The 20,472-nt window shown below is 50.4% G+C and overlaps 1 protein-coding gene across 1 annotated transcript in view; it reads left to right on the top strand.

Annotated features, from left to right (window-relative positions):
* Ccdc33 (coiled-coil domain containing 33) overlaps positions 1–20,472 on the top strand; it is a 110,903-nt gene that overhangs the window by 48,401 nt on the left and 42,030 nt on the right. Inside the window, exons 6-12 of the mRNA XM_051156554.1 lie at positions 1,054–1,187; positions 6,099–6,208; positions 7,235–7,342; positions 10,344–10,435; positions 11,320–11,440; positions 17,015–17,144; positions 17,725–17,858. Of these exons, the coding sequence (XP_051012511.1) occupies positions 1,054–1,187; positions 6,099–6,208; positions 7,235–7,342; positions 10,344–10,435; positions 11,320–11,440; positions 17,015–17,144; positions 17,725–17,858 (829 nt within the window). The remainder of the gene's footprint in view (positions 1–1,053; positions 1,188–6,098; positions 6,209–7,234; positions 7,343–10,343; positions 10,436–11,319; positions 11,441–17,014; positions 17,145–17,724; positions 17,859–20,472) is intronic.

Below are 20,472 nucleotides of genomic sequence, written 5' to 3'. Positions count from 1 at the left end.
CAGAGGTGCAGAGCACCTGCGTGGGAGGGAGGTATCTCTGTGCATTTACACCAGCATGGTGGGCTGATGACAAAGCCTTGCCGCCCTCTGGTCTCTGGCTTTGCCGGTGTGGCTATTTAGGTAAATAATAAAACAACAGGAGGACAGGAGGAGCTCATGTGGCACCCCCGTCAGTCATCCAAGATCACAGATAGGACAAAGGAATGACAGAGGGAGATGCACCAGACCTCCCCTGCTGGGGATGTGGTGTAACCCCCTTTCTGAAAGCTGGGTCAGGGACTGCTCTCATCCATGATTGCTGCAATCAATGCAGCAGCACCATTTACGGCCTGAAAATAGCACAAGGATGTTAATTCTTTCGCTGAGCTGTCTGGTAGCACTGGATCTCAGGGACACTCATTTCCACACTTATGGGCTATACAGACCTGCAGAGAACCCAGGCCCCTGCCTCACCTGCACAGCCTGACCTTGAGAGTTTGAGTGCTCAGGGACCGGGAAGTTCTCTCTTCTGCCCTGTACCCAGGGCCCAGTGTCCATCCCAGGGTTCTGAACACAGTGGGCACCACAGGAGGCAAGGAAATGGGTATACCCCCACTGAAAAGGTTCCAAACTGAGGCATCTAGGCTAGCCTGGGACTCTGGGCCACACAGGGGTGAGCCAGTCAGGTGGGTGGCACACAGCCAACTGTTATCCACAAGCATTCTCCCACTGAACAGACCCCCCAGAGAAGGGGTCCAGATGGGGTCAGTGCATATAGGAGCCTGCCCGGAGCTCTCTTTGGGCAAGGGACAGGAAATCAAATAGGTATAACATCTGTCCTGCTTTCACTTTGAGCTTCTGGGTCCTGGACCTAAGCAAAGGTTCCAGCAGTGGCCAGCAAGATGGTGTAGTCACCAAACAGGACAGATGAGGGGAGAAGCCTGGGGTCCATTGAGTCCAGTATGACAAGTGTCAATGTGGGGAGAGCTGCCCGCTTTCTACCCTACCCTGTCCACACAGTGGAGCCCAGGAAGGAGCTTGCCTCCCTCTAACTCAACTGCCCCTCCTCCCCAGAAAAACCACATCAGAGGAAGCCAACAAACAGAGCCCCCAAGCTGTGACCTCTGTGACCTCAGAACCCACCAGAGCCCCCATCTGGGGAGACACAGTCAAAGTGGAGCTCCAGGCAGAAGACTCAGGACGAGAAGGTGAGGCTGGGGGCTGGGCACTGGCATGTGGGAGATAGAGTGGATACAGCCCCACCTGCCATGGAAGGCAAGAGCAGGCTCCTCTCAACACAGCTGGAGACTAGCTGAATACCTCTCTGGGCTCCGATAAAAGCATTTTAAAAAAATCATAATCCCATCACGCCTCATCTCCCCAGCCTGCCGGAAAAATGAGTTGTTCCACATAAATGAATTTTCCAGACAATGCGAGCTTATCGTTTTTTATGACGGCTGTTATTATTTTCATGGTTGTTATTACTGCCATGTCCCACTCAAACGGCACGTTATGGTTTTATGACATGTCCCCACGCAGCCATCATCAGAGTCACCACCTCCTAAGAGGAACTGTGCTACTTAGAAAACTGAAGCTTGGGGGAGTTTAAATAACACAAGTCCTGCCTTATCTCATTGGAGCTTCAGGCTCTAGCTGAGTTTGGGTTTGTTTGATTAATGCCCCACCTAGGATGGATCTTTATCCCTGCCTGAGACCTCCCTGGGTCTCAGATCAGGTGCTGGTATATACACATGCAAGTGCACCTGCGTTTCTCACTGTGGGACATCTACTGTCCACTCTCAAGTGAGAGGTTGGTCTGGGCTTACTGAAGTACTGAATGCTGATGCCAGAACTGCCAGGGAGCACCGGCATTGGACACTTGCAGCACAGAGCAGAGGTGCCCTGCCATGTCCCTGGACTCAGCCAATTGGAACATCAGGTGGCTCTAGAAGAGAGAGGGCCTTAGGCAGGCTTCCTTGCTCACCTCACAGACCCAAAAGCTGACTGCCAAGGGACTGTGGGAGGGAAAGATGTACCACAGTGCGCGCCCACACATGGGGAGAAGGCTAGCCATAGTCAGACGAGAGAATAGTTTTTCTTCCTGTAAAGGAAGAAGTGGAGCTGTGGAGATGGTTTAAGAAGAGGAGGAAAAATTAGCCTGGGGTTTCACACAGATGCAGGTGTGCACTTGGACAGCCATGCCTTTGTGAGCCCGAGTGCTGGGCTCATAAGTTCATGTGAGTGCCATTGTGTAGTAAGTGCTGTAGCACACCCCCATGCCTTCTCTCTCTCTCTCTCTCTCTCTCTCTCTCTCTCTCTCTCTCTCTCTCTCTTTCTCTCTCTCTCTGTCTCTCTCTCTCTCTTTCTCTGTGTGTGTGTGTGTGTGTGTGTGTTTGTGTGTGTGTGTCTCTGTGTGTGTGTGTGTTTGTGTGTGTGTCTCTGTGTGTGTGTGTTTGTGTGTGTGTGTCTGTGTGTGTGTGTGTGTGTGTGTGTGTGTGTGTGTGTGTGTAAGTTAATTTAGTAGCGATGGTGAGTGGACCCTGCCTTCTGCCATGCACAAAGGGGAGAGATGAGAAAGGGTTTAATGAGGTCAGCAGTCCTGGGGCTTTTGTGTAGCAGGAGGCAGGCAGGACTAATTACAGGAGAGACAGGACAGGGGTGAGGAGGCCACATGAATTAGGGATCATTGGCAGGCACCTCTTTGCAGACTGAAGTCCGCTTGTTGGAACCCAGTTGGAAATGGTTGCTGTGGTGATATCTACCATGGCGGGGGTAGGGAATTGGAGGCCAGGCCAAGAGGCAAGAGGTGGGAGGTAGCTCAAGGGCCTAGTAATGAAAAGCAAAGGGGGAATTTTAGACCCTGGGTCAAAGCCAAAGTGGGTGGGTAGCCAAAATGGCTTGTTGGCCACACAAAAGGAGTGATGGAAGGAGGAAGGACTCAGTGCCCAAACAGGAAGCCGATGAAACATGTTTGGAACAAGAGGACAAGATCACGGTAGGAATGGCTGTTCATTCTCCCCAATTGCAGCTCACGGCTGGCTTCCTACAAAAACAGCGTGCTCCAAAATAGGCAGATGCAGGGTCTCATAAAATCTGAATCAATTTGGGGGCCTCAGAGTCCATGGGGAGTGGGTATGAGTTTATAGTTTCTTGGCTACTGAGGTCTAGTCTTGGCTGGGAATGCTGGGATCCCTTTGCAGAATCTTCTCAAGTCTACTCAGGGATGGGTGAGTGTGGGGAGAGCTGCAGATGGCTAGCAAGGGGGAACTGGCAGGAGTTGGGAAGTGACGCCGGGGTAGGGCAGGGCCTCATTCATACACACACCCTCCTTCCTCAGAAATCTTAGGCATTGGATAAGATGGCTTTTTTTTCTGTTTGGGTTGTTTAAAGTTTTAATATTATACAGAAGCTCAGAGGGGCCAAATGACTTCCTAGAGGCCAGAAAAAAAATTCACATCTTGGTAAGGGAGCCTGGACCTGCTGATTTCTGGTCAATTGCAAGACCTTCTTGGCCTCTTTTCTTTTGGGTACGGATCCCACGTAGCCCACTTTTGGCACGTGGCTTCCCCTCTCTGTGTGTGCCAGGTAGCTATAAAGAAGACTAAAAAAGACTAACTTCCTTCTCACCCTGGGCGAGGCGCACAGGGTTGGGGCAGCAGCTGTTCCTGGTGCTGAAATGCCCTCCGGGGGGGGGGGGAGAGTACCCTTCAAGCCTGCTCTTCATCCTCCTTTGCCCATTTTTCTCTGGATCTCTTTTAGTGTCTCCTTCTTCCAGCTCCATCTTCCCTCCTCCATCCTTTTGTCTTTCTCCTCTTTCCTCATTTCCCCATCTCCTCCTCGTTCTTAAATCACAGATTTCCAAGAATGAGAAAAATGCATCAAGTACCCAAATCCATCCTCCTCGCCACCCATTTCCTAGCTGTGTGATGTTGCCCCAGCTCTATGGTCCCTCTGAGTGCCACTGATCATATTTTAGAGAGAGAGGTGATGAAGTTTGCCATACGAATTCATAGGGCCTGCAATCCCAGCACTGAGGGAGGCAGAGGCAGGCAGATCACTATGAGTTCAAGCCCAGCCTGGTCTACAAAGAGACTCCAAGACAGCCAAGGCTACACAGAGAAACCCTGTCTCAAAAGACCAAAAAAAGAAAAAGAAAGAAAGAAAGAAAGAAAAAGAAAAAGAAAATAACAGAATATGAATAATAGGTGCTTGCTACCACCATGCCTAGAACACAGCAGGTGCTCATGAGTGGGCACCATGACCATTTCCAGGATGTTGGCTTTCTCCTTAAAGTTTGCCCTGATTTTATGAGACAGTGTGGTCCCTGGGAAATGTTTACTAAATGCTGTGTTGATCTTCATTTTAATGTCTTTGGAGTAAAGACTGAAGAAACAGCTCAGCGGTTAAAAAGCACTTTCTGCTATTGCAGAGGACCTAGATTCGGTTCCCAGCACCCACACAGCAGCTTATATCTGTCTATAACTCCAGTTCCAAGGAATCTGACACCCTCTTCTGGCCTCTGCAGGCACCAGGCTTTAATATGATACACATACATGCATGCATAGGCAACACTCATACATAGAAAATAAAGAAGTTACGTGAAGCAGGCTTTTTAAAGTCATTTTTTTTTTTTTATTAGCACGGGTGTTTTGTGTGCCTGTGTGCAGTGTCCATGGAGGCTAGAAGAGAAAGTCAGATCTGGAACTGGTGTTGTTACTTGCCATGTGGGTGCTGGAAATTGAACCCAAGTCCTCCAGAGAGCCCTTAGTGCGCTTGACACTGAGCCATCTCTCCAGCCCCATGGACTAGTCTTTTATAGGTACTTATACTGACAGAGTTCTTGAGTAAGTTGTTGGTTTGGTTTTGTTTTCCTGGGCCTCTGGTTCCCTACCTGAGACACATGGGTCACACGCCTTCTTATCCTACACGTGGAGCTGGTGGGAGCGGGTATGACCAAGGGTCTCAGTCCTGCACTTTCGCTTGCCTGTCTTAGTGCTTGCCTGTCACACTGTGCTTGTGCATTTCCATAGCCTTGTGGGACTTGGGCTTGGTCGTGTGTCCATTCCTGGGATCAGAGGTTCTTCACATGTGGAGGTTCTAACAGCACCTGATATGGAGCCTTGCCCTGCGTAGGAACACAGATGATGCCTGGAGGTTATCTGCACATGTGTGTTTCCTACATGTACATGTGCTGTGTGACTCTCCCTGGGGAAACAAATGTTTGCCCCAGGTGCCACACCGTGACAAACTAGAAATTCCTTTCAAGTCTAGTTTGATGGACCAGTAAGTTTATTTAGGTACTTCAAGGAACATGGGTAAGGACTAACAGTACTAGTTTCCTTCCCTGTTGCTGTGATAAAACACTGACCAATAATAACTTGGGGGGAAAGGATTTATTTGGCTTACAGGTTATATAGTCCGTCATCAGAAAGCCAAGGCAGGAACTCAAGGCAAGAGCTTAGAGCAAAAAATTAACAGAGGAACTCTGCTTACTGGCTTGCTTTCTCTGGTTTGACCAACTTCCTTTCTTATATATCGATCAGGCCTATCTGGCTAAGAATGACACTGCCCATAGTGGGCTGGGCCCTCTTACATCAAATAGCAATTAAGAAAATGCCCCCAAAGACGTGCCTACAATTCAGTCTGATGGAGGCCGTTCCCTAACTGGTGGTGACTCTAGCTTGTGCCAAGGCGACCAAAAAAAAACAAAAAAAAAAAACTAACCAGCACAGTTATGTATTACTCAAAGGGAGCTGTATCGCTGAGATGCTCCCTGTCACCATGGTGGCAACTCACAAAAGGTTGAACTTCCAACACAGCTTGCAGGCAGCTCCACTGGAGAGTCTCCTTTGGCCAGTAATTGTTGACTGCTGTTATAATCTTAAGTAAGGGCTTGTGGATCTTGTCATTTCCTGAGCCTTTCCATTTTGTAGTTTTCCTGAGTTTTATGAGCCTAACCCTCCCTCTAGAAGGGAGTGTCTCAATTCTAAGAAAATGGCTACGCGAGGAAAGGTGTGCATTCCTCCATGCGCTCCACCCTCTGTCTCGTCTCAGCGATGTCTCTTTAACGGCTCACTGTCTCACGTCACTGGAAAAGCTCCCCTCCCCACTCTCTCCAGATGTGATCCTCAAGGTGATGGACAACAATAAGAAAGAGGAGCTGGTGTCCTATGAAATCCCCATTAAGTACCTGCGTGTCTTCCACCCGTACCACTTTGAGTTAAAAAAGGTAAGCCTAAACAAGCCCTGGGCTCTGGGTAAGAGAGACCTGTGGGAAGTGTTCTGATGTTCCCAAATGTTCTCTGAGAATGGGGTTGAGGGTGGGCCCAGGTCACACTTCTCCCAAGCCATAGGTATGGGGTATGTATTTGACAGGCAAACGTTCCCCCAGAACGAACCTTGTCAGGAGGACAGTTGAGCACCAACCTGGAGTAGAAATTCCAGGCTCTCAGCCTTGGACTAGACTTCTTAGGGGGCAGATTCACTCTGATTGCTCAAGCATTAGATCCTGGCCACAGAGGAGAGGAAGCCTCACCTTGCTCTCCCTCGACACACACTCCAGAACACTTCCTTTCAAAGGAAAGGACAGCCTGAGATCAGATGGTCTGGGTTTCTGCCCCAGGTCTGCCACTCACTATCTGTGTGCCCATAGGAGGCCGCTTTACCCTGGGCCTCCATTGCTCCACAGCAGAGGTGAGACAAAGCACCTCTGGACAGGCTCCAATATGGCGCCGGGTAAAGGGCCTGGTCTGTGGGAAGCACTCGGCCTGTGTAGCTCCCATCCCCACTCCTTCCCCCAGGCCTTGGCACTAGCCTTCTCGCCAGGCAACTCTTCAACTATGGTGCCAGAGGTCATTATCTTCCCTGGGCTCAGGGAGTACAGAAAGGGCACCAGGGCAGGCACAGAAGCAAAGGCCCCAAGAGACCCTGGAGATAGGCCTGGATCTGTCCTCTTGGAAGCATCTGCCAGGCCCCTCACCCTGTGTCCACTTACAACCCGGGCCTCCTTATCACATCTTCACCGAGAGAGCAGGCGAGCAGTAGTCCCTGAGAGGGCAATGAAATATTCAAACGGAAAAGGGGAGATTTATGGGATGATCTTCTTGGAAGGGCTCCCGGGGACTGTGAGCTTTAATTACAGCTGGAGTCCCAGTGGGGCAGTGATAAGCAAGTGTCCACACAGGGCTGGATTTATGACCAGCCTCTGCCCCTTACCCATTCTCCTCCTTCCGGTGTGCCTTCTATCCCCATGCAGTCTGAGAAAGCCGATGAAGCCACTGCCAAGACCCGCCTGTACGCCACCGTGGTTCGGAAGGGCAGCTTACTGCCCCGCTACATTGGATGTGACCATACGGCCCTGGAGGTACCAGCTCTGGGGTACTATGAGAACAGAGGGAGCCCTTGGTTTCCTCTGAATGGTCTAAGAGTATAGAGCATAGGTGTCTAGGGAAAATGCAATGAGACCTTCCCACATTAGCAGTTGTGGGGCCAGGGGCCAGCGAGATGGCTCAATGGGTTAAGCTTTCCTATACAAACGTGATAACCTATATTCAATCCCTGAAATGCACATAGAACTGGCTCCACAAACTTGTCCTCTGGTGCACCCACATGTACGTGTGCACATACACACACACATACACCATGGCACAAGTCTATCTCCCCCACACAAACATCCCATACACACACAATAAGAATACACTTTAAAAAAAAAAAAACACCAACTTCAAAATATCCAGAGTTTGTAAAGATAATCCCTGATTGGGACAAAAGTGCCCTGGCCTCTCTCCTCTTCTATTGCCTTTGTATGGAGGCAGCTGTGTTCCTCACAATACTTCAGGGAGCAACATAGGCTCCCATGGGTTCCGCACTCCTTGGAGCAAGGAAAAGCCCACCATCCATAGCCTGGTCCAGCCCCTGGCTGGTTTAATCCTGTTCTTCCTGACAGAACTTAACTTCCCAGGGCCTTTCCCAAGGTTTGGCTGGTCTCGTTCTTCCAATACCCTCAACCACTGGGCAGGCCAAGCACTGACCTTTCAGTCCAAAGACAGCTTCAGGAGGAATGATTGATACCTGAGGCAGACGTGGCTCTGGGACCTAAGCCTTTCCCTAGGCGACAGATTCCTGTCCGCAGATGTCCCTGTGTGATCCACGGGACTCTGACACCCTTGCCTTCTCCTACCACAGCAGACCCCTTGATCCCTTGATGTGCAGCACCGTGAGTGGCAGAGCAATAACTATTCTTTAGTCCTGTGTCATATCTGGGGACACTGAGACACAAAATGAGCCTGGTTTAAGAGCCCAGAGATCCTGAACCGTATCACTGCTTCTACACAGCTGCCCCTTGGATGCCAGCAGGTGTCTCTCACCTCTCCTCTATGTGGCCCCCTTCTAGAACAGCCAGTCACCCCAACATATCAAACAAGGACAGGTACCACATCCCCAGAACTGTGGGCCACCTTCCCCACCTTTCCCTCAGTCTTCCAGCTTGACTGATAGAGTCTGAGTGCCCCTGCCCCAAGAAACACACCCACCCACTCCCCACTCCAGAACAGACCTTCCTCCCAACTGTGTCACAGGTATAGCCACAGGAGCAGCTGTCTGTTGTGATGGTAAGACCAAGGGACACAGTGAGGAAAGAAATTGCTTCCGCTACTCACCAGGCTGTCATGAGCAGGTGTGCTGGTACAGCTGTCTCATCCATACCTGGCCAGAGTCAGGACACAACAGGTGTAAACTGCCCACTCCCTAAAGACACGCCTAGACCATCACCTTTGGCCTCATGCCTCTTGGAGGTCTTGTGAGTAATGGGGCCTGACAGCTCTCCAGTGACATCAGAGGCTCACTGGGAGGCCCCACTGATGACTTAAGGATGGCTTAAGAATTTATCAGGTCACGCCTGTGTGGAGGTAGCCACATCGGCCCAGCAGAGATGGGTCCCGGCAGAAGAGGAGGGTGATGAGGTGAGAGAATGACTCCGAACAAGCCTCCACTGACTGTCAGGGCCAGCAGACCCAGACTTTCAATGTACAGGTTGGGAAACAAGCCTAAAGAGGGTCTAGGTCTGGCCAAGGCTTTCCCTCAGCTGTGCCCAAGGGCCTCTGCCCTTCTTGCCTTTTTCCTTAGGACATAACCATCTTTTGGGGCCAGTTCAACCACACCCTCCCTAAGGCCACCGTGTCTCTCCCACTCTGTCCCCAGGTCTCTCTGTTCCTCCATCCTTCTCCTTAATAGTCAGAAGCACAGAGAACCCTCTCTCTTGATTGTTCTCCCTTTGCCTGTTTAATGCCGCAAACGTTGCTAACTCCCACTCTGTGTCAGGCTCTGTGCTAAAAGCTTGGGAACACCACAGTGAACAGGTTGCATGTTTATGCCCATAGCCAATCATATCAAGTAGAAAACGAACAAGAGCTAAGTTAGAAGCTCCACGTCTGGTCAGTGCTACAGAGGAGGGATGCAGAGGCCAAGAGAGCAAGCCAAGTGACAGTGACTAGAGCCTAGAGGAGGCCAAGCAGCTGTCAGGATGGATTGGCAGAGGTTGGAGGTGGGAGGCCTGGGGAGAGAAACTGGCATGTGGGAAAGCAGAAGCAGGAATGTGTAAGGATAGGAGAGAAACTACAGAAAAAAAAAAAAAACGGGGGGCGGGGCTAGGGAGCTGGCGGGAAATGTGGGCAGAGGAGCAGACAGGCAAACACCTACAGGCTTTGGCAACATGGTAAGGCTGTGAAATGAGGGGTGGCCAGGCATTGGTGATGCTGAGGAAAAGCCCTGCAGTGAACAGACCCCAGGGCTGATGAACACCAAATCAAGACGTACCCCGTATGGCCTCTGACCTTGGACTGGGAAACTCAGCACAGTTGTTGAAACCAGTGCTGGGCTTAGTGCCCTCGATTTACAAAGCGTCTCTCATCTCACAGACTAATCAGAGAACCCCCAGGAGAGTGACCCAGGAGAACCCATGACCAGAGTTTGGCCCCAGAGCATGTAATTGTCTGGACCTCCTCCCAGGCCTGGATGCACACCTGTACACCTTGTCCCTCGGAGGCAGCTGAATTCCAGCAAAGCCCCTAGGAAACCAGGAGTACTTGCCCCAGTCAGCCCAGAGGGTGACTTCCTGAAACAGAGAAGCTTTGAGCAAAGCAAGAAGCAGGGGGGGAGGGGGGAACAGGGTAAAGGCATGATGATCATGTGATCATGGCAGGTATCAAGATGGGAGAGATAGCAGGGGTAGAGGTAGAAGGGGCACTGGTTGTGCCTCTGGGATGGCCACAAGCCACAAACCTTTATCTTCTTTTCCTCCTCCTCTTCCTTCCCCTCCTCCTCCTCCTCCTCCTCCTCCTCCACCTCCTCCACCTCCTCCTCTCCAGGTCTTTCTTCACGGAGTCAATGAGCCTCTAGTCAACAGCCCCAACCCCATGGTGGTGATTGCTCGGGTGGTTCCCAACTATACTGAGTTTAAGTGAGTGGATGCAGGTTATGGGGGGGGGGGTAGAGGGCTAGGATGGGGGGAACCTCCCCTTCTCCCTAAATTTCCTCTAAGCTTCACACAAACCTTGATCTGAAGCCCCAGGGAGCCTCCCACAGCAGACTTCTCCTTTCTCCTCCAGAAGACCTGGAGCCCCTGGAAAGGGAATATGGGGATCTTTCCTGAAGCTTCTGAGCATGTAAGGGAGTCCAGCCTGTAGAAAAAGAAGGAGCCAGTATCATGGAGGCCAAGAGAGGCCCCTTTCCCTGCCCAGAGGCACCTCTGCCCCTCCAAACAAGCCTGCCACCACAAGACCACCACCACCACCACCACACAGTCCCCACTCCCTGTTAGGTTCAGGGCTTAAGGCTCCTTCCTGCTGCTGGCTGTCCCCAAAAGCAGATGTCCTAAGGCCTGCTATAGTAATCATACACCAATGAGGCCAACTGCAAGCACCATATGTACACACATGCACAGGTGTGCATGTTCCCCCACAGGCTCTCTTTACCCCTTTAAGCATAAGCCAGGATTCCCACAAGTCAGGAGGCATTCTGATAGTCTTTTAAAGGTGAGTGGGGAAGCCAAGGCCCATTTTAAAGACAGTAAAGCTGACTTATTCTGATACAGCCAAGGTACATCTCAAGTCACTGCTAAGGGACCTTGAGAGCTGTGGCTGTGTAGCTGTCATCTCTTAACCAAGATAAGCCTTCCCAAGGCTTGGGCCAGAGATCACCAGCATGTTCCCAGGTCCTGGCTCAAGTGAGGTGGGCCACTGCCCTCTCCCTTTTACCTCAACCCAGAGTCTAACTGTGAGTTCCAGCTGCCCAGGCTGCACCATAGGTCAGGCAGCACCAACTCCTGTCTCCTTGCCTCTCCAGGGCCAGCCAGGCCAGGCGGGACCCTGCCTCTGTGGGGCTGCCTCTCACACAGATTTCCTTCCCTATCTCATCGCCGATGACTTTTGATGTGCCTCGGGTCAGCCAGAATGGGTGTCCTCAGGTATGGCTCCTTCCCAACCGTGTAGTGTGTGTGTGTGTGTGTGTGTGTGTGTGTGTGTGTGTGTGTGTGTGTGTGTGTGTGTGTGTGTGTATCCATAGAAAAGGAATGTTGATATGTGGATAGTTAGGGAAAGTGAATCTTGACTCCTTGCCTTGTTTTTGAGACAGGATCTTCTTAAATAGCTCAGGCTGGCTTCATACTCTCTATCTGCCCGTCTTACCCTTCTAGCCTTGGGAAAACAGGCCTGCACCACTATGCCAACTTAGTCATAACTTTTTTAGTATTTTCCCTTTTTAACTTATTATTATTGTGTGCATATGCATAATATAGGGAAAGGGTATCCATACCACAGCACGCATGTGGAAATCAGAGGAAGCTTTGTGGAACTGGCTTTACGCAGGTCCCAGAGGTATACCATATAATACAGTATATGGTATAACCCAAGATGTAACATGTTGGGAATGAGCAGGAAGGCATACATTTAAATACGCTGGAGAAGAGGTACACAAGTCATGGGTGGACCTAGGAGATGGTCAGGTTGACCTCCTAAAGACTGAGAACTTGCTGTATGTGAAAGAGGAGGCTTGGAAGGCGAAACATTCTTGGAAGTCCCTCGTATCATCTGCCCATTAAAGCTAGAACAAGATGCTCTGTTGGAGGCCCAGCTTTCATTTAAAAGATGTTTAAAGAAGGCTCAGACACAGTCAGGAGTAATGGTTGGCAGGGAAGGGTGGGATAAAGGCAGATCACAGGGACAGCTTCAAACCAGACCAATCCTCAGCCTGATTTCCCCAGAGTCATCTCACACATGGCTCTGCATTTGCACAGAAAATTATGAGCCGATCAGCAGCTGTCCCAGGGGGCAGGAGGTACCGCCTGCTTTAATGAGCGAGCCTCCCCAGGCTTGACCACTGGCTACTTCCACTGCCTAACTCCACAGGAATGGGGGAGGCACTCCTCGCTACAGACTTCCTCGGTGCTTCTCCCACATGTGAGACTCAAGGCCAGAAGCCAGAAATAACAAGACACTTGCTAATGGTTATCCAGTGGCTGGCACCTGGGTGAGGTTTAAAGCTACAGAGATGCCCAGGGACCTGCAGGAAGATCAGGAGAGGGACAGGCTGGGAAGTAAAAAGTATCCATCCAGATACCTTGAGCCTAGAGATTACACAACCCCCTACCCTGTCTCTTGTGAGCTTCATCTCTCATCTCTACAGTTGATGTGGTGGGGACTGAACCAGGTAATTTCTAAGGCTGGTCCTCTTTGACATCTTGGAGCACTGTGGGTTTCCCACAAGCCCCTGGGCAGGAACTGTGAGACTCAGCAGACCCAGGTTGGTGTCTGGCTATGTGGCTTATTAGCTGTGTGATTCCTGCTGACTTATTGGCTCCTACCTCACTAGGCTGTTAGAACAAAACAGGCTAAGCCAGGCCAAGAGTCCCTTTGTCCGTTTCAGAGCTTCACAGCCCCAAGTCAGCTTTATCATTGTACCTGATGCCTGAACTCCACAGAAACCCCAATCCATACAAGTACCCACAGCGTTAGATACTGCCATGGTAGTTGCTGTCAAAGGCATGGTCTCTAGCACCTAGCAATGACCATTTGCACAGCTAACTGCTCCTAGATTTCTAGCACAGAAACAATCAAAGGCTAATAACGAGCTTGATTTTTATGAGAAACTGGTAGCTAAACCCAACCACCACCACCAAGAGCCCAATCAACCTTCCTCTGGTCTCCTTCACCAGAATCAGGTCACAAGCACTTCCTTGAGCCAATCACCGAAGGGGGGGTGTGTCTCCGACTTGCTGATAGCCTAGGCTAGCAGGTGTGAAGAGAGGAGCCACCTGGCAAAGAGTGGTCCACTTTGGGGTGTGAGACAAGAAGGACAGAATGTACCAGAGCCCCTTTGGTCTGTTCCCCTCCTCTCTCAGCCTGGTGAGGATGGCAAAAATCTGGCCTCTGATCAGCCAAGGAATAGACCAAATACATCTAGTTGGGCATAGGTTTGCCTGCTGGGCCCACCTGCTTGCTCCTGTAGCTCTCATGACCTGCAGAGTTATGGCAGAATGCCCAAGAATGAACCAAATGGAGGAAAACAGCCTGAGCCCATCATGTCTTCCTGTCCCATCCCTACAGCCAGTCTTTCCAAGCTCTCAGAAGTCTTTCCCATCACCCTGGACTCATTCTAGCACAGGCTGCCTTTCTTGCCTGGACCATTGGTAGCAGCCTCCCTGGCCCAGCCTTGCTCACTTGTTCTCTGAGAAGCAAATAAGACCTAGCCTGCCCTTAACTACAGGCTTCTCTTGGACCCTTACCCCGCTCATAGACAGGACCAAGCCCCCTTTAGCTATGTGCTGTCCACCCAGTTCTTACCCAGCCTCAGGGAAGACTCACCCCACCATTCTCCCACCTGTCCTGTCTCAACTCCAGCCTTGACCTCAACCCTCACCTCTTCCCTGCCCCAAATGAGAGGTGTGGCTTTCTCCCTGAACACCCTAACTGCTACCACAATAACTTGCTCATGATGACTGAAATGGGTGGGTGTTTATTGACAAGCATGTATGTACCCAATGCTCTAGGAAGGGGCGGAGTCTGTCTCTAGCTCTCCCATGGTTCCTGCAGTACCAGACAGTGCAAGTGTCTGTCATGCTGTCCCAGACAACAGTTGCTGAGTTCAGTCAAACTGAACTTTTGCCTTCTGGCAAAATATTCATTTTCTCCTTCAAACCTGTGAACAGCTGGCTTTCAAAGTGTGGAGCACAAGGAAAAAATACTACATCCTAGAGAGGGGAAGGGTCCTGCTGTGACCCAAACAATAAGCTTAAAGTGGTCCCTGGGCTCAGAGCCAAGGGTCCTAGCTTGTTGGAAGCCCCAGCCAGCACAAGCCACCTGCAGCTCTTCCTTCCAGCATGTCTCCACTGTGCCTGGGCAGAACAGACAGCAGTGGATGAGGGTGAGAGTGAGGGTGGGTCCAGAGGAAATAGGAGCAGGAGGAGAAAGAAACAAGGGCCCCTGGAATGGAGGCTCAGTCCCCAGGGAAGGCAGGTCTGCCTCAGTGGCAGAGGGTTAATGGCTTTTCTGAAGATCACAGCTGAGGGTTAATCATATTCCTTAATACCAAAGCCCACCATAGCCTTTCCATTAGCATCTTCAGGCATGTCTACCTTACGTCCACCCCACCCCCTCACCCCTGCACAGCATAGAGATCAGCCGCTAGTACCTTCACTTTCACAAGACTCTGTTAACAAATTATGTAACCTTCAGTCCCACACACACATGTGTTTGTGGGGGTGGGGGGGAAGGGAGGGGAGATGGAGGGAGAAAAAGAAAATATGAGTATGATTCGCCCTCCCCAAGTCTAAGTATGAAGGGCTTTCCCCTGGGGGACTTACCCCGGGAACCCATTCAGGGAAAGGGCTGTCCTTCATTGGGCAGGCAGCCACTTACCACCTCTTGCCTTATAGAATCCATTTAGATCTGTTAATAAGTCCCAAAGCAGACAGCTAGCATCCATTAAATAACCCTTTCCCAGGAAAGGGGCAACACATGAGGCAGCAGGAAACCGAGTCACAGTCCCTCCTGTCTGAGGGCCCCAGGGCCCAGCAGCTAACCCAGGCAATAGTTACCTTCCTCTGATACCCAAGAGAAGGGCATGAGTCTGGGAAAGTCACAGTGTGGGGAGTCAATCCTGAGAGAACAATACTAAGCCACAGAGGACTTACAACCGGCCCCTGTGGCCTAGGCTGCTAACCAAGCACTTGTCCCCGAGCTTCCACCATGACATCTCAGGGATGTGCCCATGACTCTAGCCACTACCTAGAGCTCAGGAACATCTGTCCTTGTGTTGACCACAAACCATGTCCTTGGGGAAGGGGAAAGATTCAGCTGAGCCTTGGGCAAGACTCCTGAGGACCAGAGCAGGCCCATTAGTGTGACAGGCACAAGAGCTCTGTCCCATGACAAGTGGACCTATCTTGATATCCCTCCACCTAGCGTCAGTAACTGCTGCAGTGTTGGTGCTGACCTTTTCCTGTGATTGTTAGTCCCCTCGGGGGAGCAGGACACAGGAGCACTGCCACAGTTGCTGACAGCCCCTGGCAGGCAGAGAGGCAAGGCAGCCCACGCTGAGGCCATGCAGGGCTCTGTGCTGAGAGTTGTAGGCTCTTTCCCCATCTTCCCACTTATGTGGGTTCTGGGCTTCCCACTGGCTCCCCCACCCCTTTCAGGGTGAGCTGTGTGCCACCTCCACGCTTTGTTGCCTGTATCATTCTCTCACCTAGAAGTCCCTTCCCCTGTCTCTCACCTTGTCACACCCTTCCTTTGGAGCCTCCTCTGGTACTGATTCTTTTGAGGTTTTTGGACCACCCAAAGCCTCCCTTATTTGGGGATTAGTCAATGCTGTCACGGTTCATCTTCCAAGTCATCCCCAAGCATGGGCTCCATCTGCTGCCTCATGGTGCCTTCAAGCCACCTGAGTCTTCAGTGGCCTGAAGCCAGATAATCTCAGGTTCTGGGATCTGAAGTCCTGCGTGGCCTTCTGAACAGGGCAGGAGGAACTTGTATGGAATAGAAAGGGGCTGTGAAAACAGTGCACACATCCAGCAAGCGCCTCAGAGCACGAAAATCGTTTCACTGAACAATTACTTTAGGCATTTGTACTGAGAAAATAGTCTTGGATACAGAGGTATGTGGCAAAGAGCATAGAGCTCAGTGTTGTAGGAAAAAAAAATCAGAAAATAGGACAGCAAAATGGCTTAGAGGGTTAGGGTACCTGCTACCAAGCCTGACTGACCATCTGAGTTTGATTACTCAAAACCTACGACATGATGGAAGGAAGCAAGTCATTCTTTGACCTCTGCATATGTATCATGACACACACAGAGACACATACATACACACCATGCATGCACACATACACACACACATGCTCACATGTACACATGCATATACAAACACTGATGCGCTCAGGCACACACACAAGTTAAAAACATTTTTTAAAAGGAAAGCTCAGGATAGTTGGACATGACAGAACAACAACTAAGGATTGCGGGCTCTGTTTTGATTTTAAAGAAAGGGTCGTGTGTGTGTGTGTGTGTGTGTGTGTGTATGTGTGTGTGTGTGTGTGTAACCCCAGGCTGGCCACAAACTTGCTACATAGCTGAGGTTGTCCTCCAACTCTGTATATAGCCCAAAATATCTTAGAACTCACAACCCTGCCTCTACCTCTCAAGTGCTGGGATTATAGGCCTATGACACCAAACACAGAATATCCTGAAGTTACTAAAGTCATGAGTAATAAGCATTGCTTGAGCCTCTGGGTCTGCTTAGGTTTTGGTGGTAAGTGCAAAGGCAAAAAGGAAATATACATATAAAATATACGCAGAAAAAATGGGAACAGGGTGGTATTGAGTGGTTGTCTTAATGTAAGAAAATTGTTTTCTCGTTTACTTGTTTGTTTGTCTTTGACTTTTTATAACTGGAACAAACCACCCTGTGAACAAATAAGGGACACGTGTACAACTGAATCTGAAAGGAGGTGTGATCCCCCCACACCTGCTCTCACACTCTTCCAGCTGTCCAAGCCTGGGGGACCCCCAGAGCAACCCTTGTGGAACCAGTCCTTCCTCTTTCAAGGCCGAGATGGAGCCACCAGTTTCTCAGAGGACACAGCCTTAGTGCTGGAGTACTACCCTTCTGCCTCAAGTAAGTGCGCAGCGTCCCATCCAAGCAGAGTTCATCAGGAGAGCCCTGTGAGGGGATGTTTGGGCCACCTGCCTCTGTCTCCTGCAAGAACTGCCTTGGGGCCTCCAAGAGCTGGGAAACCCCCCAGTACATACAGAAGAATAGAAGATCTAGTTTAAATCCATGTCCATGGTGTATCTGCAGAGCACAGGCCGGGACCCATAGGCCTATCCTACCTGGATTCCATAAGCATCCGTCATTGAGGAGAGAGTGTACTGAGGAATGGCAGAGAAAATAGTTAATCCCAAGACCCAAGTGCATAGTCTAAATCCACATACGCACAGAGGGCAGAGACAAGGCAATCCAGAAAAGAAAAATACCCATGGATATAGAATCTGCTTAGAGTTCACAATGAGCTGATAAATCTCTGAAGAACCAAAGAGGCAGAGTGTGTGTGTATAAGGGAACTAGGAGGCAGGGTCATCAGGAGCCATAACCAAGGATGGAGCCTGGCTGATACCTAAAAACCCATCTAATACGCTGGGGCAGTAGGAACAAGGCGTCATTGGCAAAGAGCCTTAGTTGGTCCTTCCTCCCATAGTGAGAAGCTGTGAACCATGGACCCTCAACCAGCCCCTGGGTGTCTCCGTGCTACCACTAAAGTCTCCTCTATACCACAAGATGTTGACAGGAAAAGGCTTGAAAGGACTGCATGTGGAACGGCTCCCCATCATTGTAAGTCCCTATTGGTAGTTGGTCCCAGACATGATCCCATCCCCTACTCCATGGCCACACCTATAGAAGGGAATATGGCTCTTTGCAGGAACGGTTGTTGAGACAGGGTTTCTCTGTGTAGCTCTGGCTGTCCTGGAACTTGCTCTGTAGACCAGGATGGCTGTGAACTCAGAGATCTGCCTGCTTCTGATTGCCAAATGCTGGGATTAAAGACATGCGTCACCATGATCCAGCTGAATGTAGCTTCCTAACAGCTTCTATCAGGGCACCCGAGGAGTTGGAAGCCTGTAGCTATGAGGAATACCAAAGACCAGTCTTACCTGTGGAGGTGGAGAGACAAGCCAGGGTGAGGCCCCAGAAAAGCAAGCCTGGGGCCCTAAGGAGTAACAGCAGAGTGCAGGCTTTCCCAGACCTGGGTCCAAGAATTTCCCTACCCCATCCTCCTATTGGACCTGGGACTGATGACAACCTCTCTAGACCTTATTTCTCATCTCTATCCATGCATCCAAGACACAATAAGCTGAGGGCTAAATTCAGGCTGTGGAGACAGACTGATTGAACTCAAATTCTGGCTTCATCACTTGCCAGCTTATATGTGGCCATATTCCTTACTATGGGAAAAGTTCTTAGTATCAGTGCTTTAGTTTCCTTATCTATAACACACACACACACACACACACACACACACACACACACACACACACACGAGTGCTCGCTCACAGGATTGCTATGGAATTTGGTGAGGAAGTACATAAAGCACTTAGAATAAGTTCTCAGTAATGTCAGGCCTGGTGGCACATGCCTGAAAATTCTGGAATGGAATGTAAAAATTGAAACCTTGAGGCTTGTCTGAGCTACAGAATGAATTTGAGACCAGCCAGGGGACCTTTTAAAAAGTTAATTAGTTAATTAATTAGTTAAAACAAGGCTTGGGGATGTAGCTTTCATGGAAGAGCACTGCCTAGTATGCAAGCTTGCAAGAGGCCAAAGGTTCAATCTCCACTGAAAACATAGAGAAAAAAATAATTTTATCATTTAATAGTTTTTATCACCTTTTGTATACATATTTTTTGGAGACAAGGTCTCAGGTCTCAGACTTGCTATGCAGCCAGTGATGACTTTGATCTTTTGACCTTCCTGCCTCTGCTTACCAAGTGCTGGCATTACAGGCATGTGCCACCACACCCAGCATCATTGTCTATTTTTGTGCCACCCTTTCCCTAAATACTTTTGACATAACAGCAAGCAGGAACGGCTGCTCTTTCAGAAGATGAGTGTAGAGGTGCCAGTCAGGTGAGAAGTGTGGCCTGGAGGCGGTGCAGGAACAGAGGCAGAAGGCCAGCTCTGGCATCCCTCCCACACTCCTTAAGGAGAGGCAGAGGAAAGGCTTTCCTGCAGCAGGCCTGGCCTTACTGTCCCTTTTCTTCCCCAGGACACCAGCCTAAAAACCATCAACGGAGAGGCCCCTGTGGTGAATCTCTCCTTCCAGCTGCTTTCCTCTGAGGTAAGGGAGATGGCCTGGGAGAGTCAGACTTGTGTTAGCTCCTGTCCTTCCCAGGTGCTGATTCACTGGGCCTGGGGCCTGGGGCCAGGAAGAAGGAAGTGCCTGCTGGTTTAGTTGTAAAACTCTGAGGGGATTGGAGCCCCCCACCCCCACCCCACCCCCGGAACTCAGACAGAATGCTGGGATTAGGAAGCGGGAAGAACAAAGGCCTACAGAGACCCAGACCTACCTCTGCCCCAATCTAACCTAACCCACACCTGCCTAGCTTGGGGATCAAAGCTCCATGATCAGTCCCCTCCTTTTGGATCCCACACTCAGCAGCGCCCCCTTTGCTAGCCTCCATCTCTGGAGTACACAGAGCTTAGCGCAGCCGCAATTAAAATGTAAGTAAACAGGCCACATTCTTTCCTAGAAAATGAGGGTGAATGTAACCCCAAGTTCCTCTGGGGGGTGCGGGCAGGATCCAGTTCCTTGCGGTGTTAGGACTAGTGGCCCAGATTCCTTTCTGGCTGCTAGCCTGGGTGCTCTCAGCTCCTGGAGTCCGCCCACATGCCTTCTTACTATGGTCCCTGTACCGTGATGCCAGCAGGCACAGCTAGTCCCCAGCACACTTTGAAATTCTGACTTTCTCTTCTGTCAGCAGCCAGAGAAGACTCTGTGCTTTTAAAAGAACCAGATCGTTGTCTTGTCTCAAGGTCCGCTGTGTCATGCAACCCAACAGAATCATGAGAGTGATGGCTCTCTATTTGGCGTAGGGACTTGGTGACTCATTTTGGAATCCTGCTTACCACACCAGAGTCAGTCCAAATGGAGAGAGGTCACCAGGGCAAGCCCTGCCTGGTGGGAAGCCATTAGTCCTCTAGCTAGCTTTGATATTGGTCATGGCTCTAAGATACCTGATAGCCACCCACTGAAACTTCTTCAGCCCGACCCCCTCTGGTACAGGGATGCGGGCAATTTGACCCTGAGCCCAGATAATGGTCAAGAACTGATTAAGGGCTAATCTACTCTTGCTAGCTTCTCAGCCAAACAGCTGAGGGCCTTAGGTTCTTAGCCATGAAGAGCATGAGACTTCTGTGGCATAGGGCATGAGAAGAGTATCTGGGAAGG

This window comes from Acomys russatus, chromosome 14, assembly GCF_903995435.1.
Source record: "Acomys russatus chromosome 14, mAcoRus1.1, whole genome shotgun sequence".
In the NCBI taxonomy this organism is placed as follows: Eukaryota; Metazoa; Chordata; class Mammalia; order Rodentia; family Muridae; genus Acomys; species Acomys russatus.
This window is presented reverse-complemented; position numbering and strand designations above follow the sequence as displayed.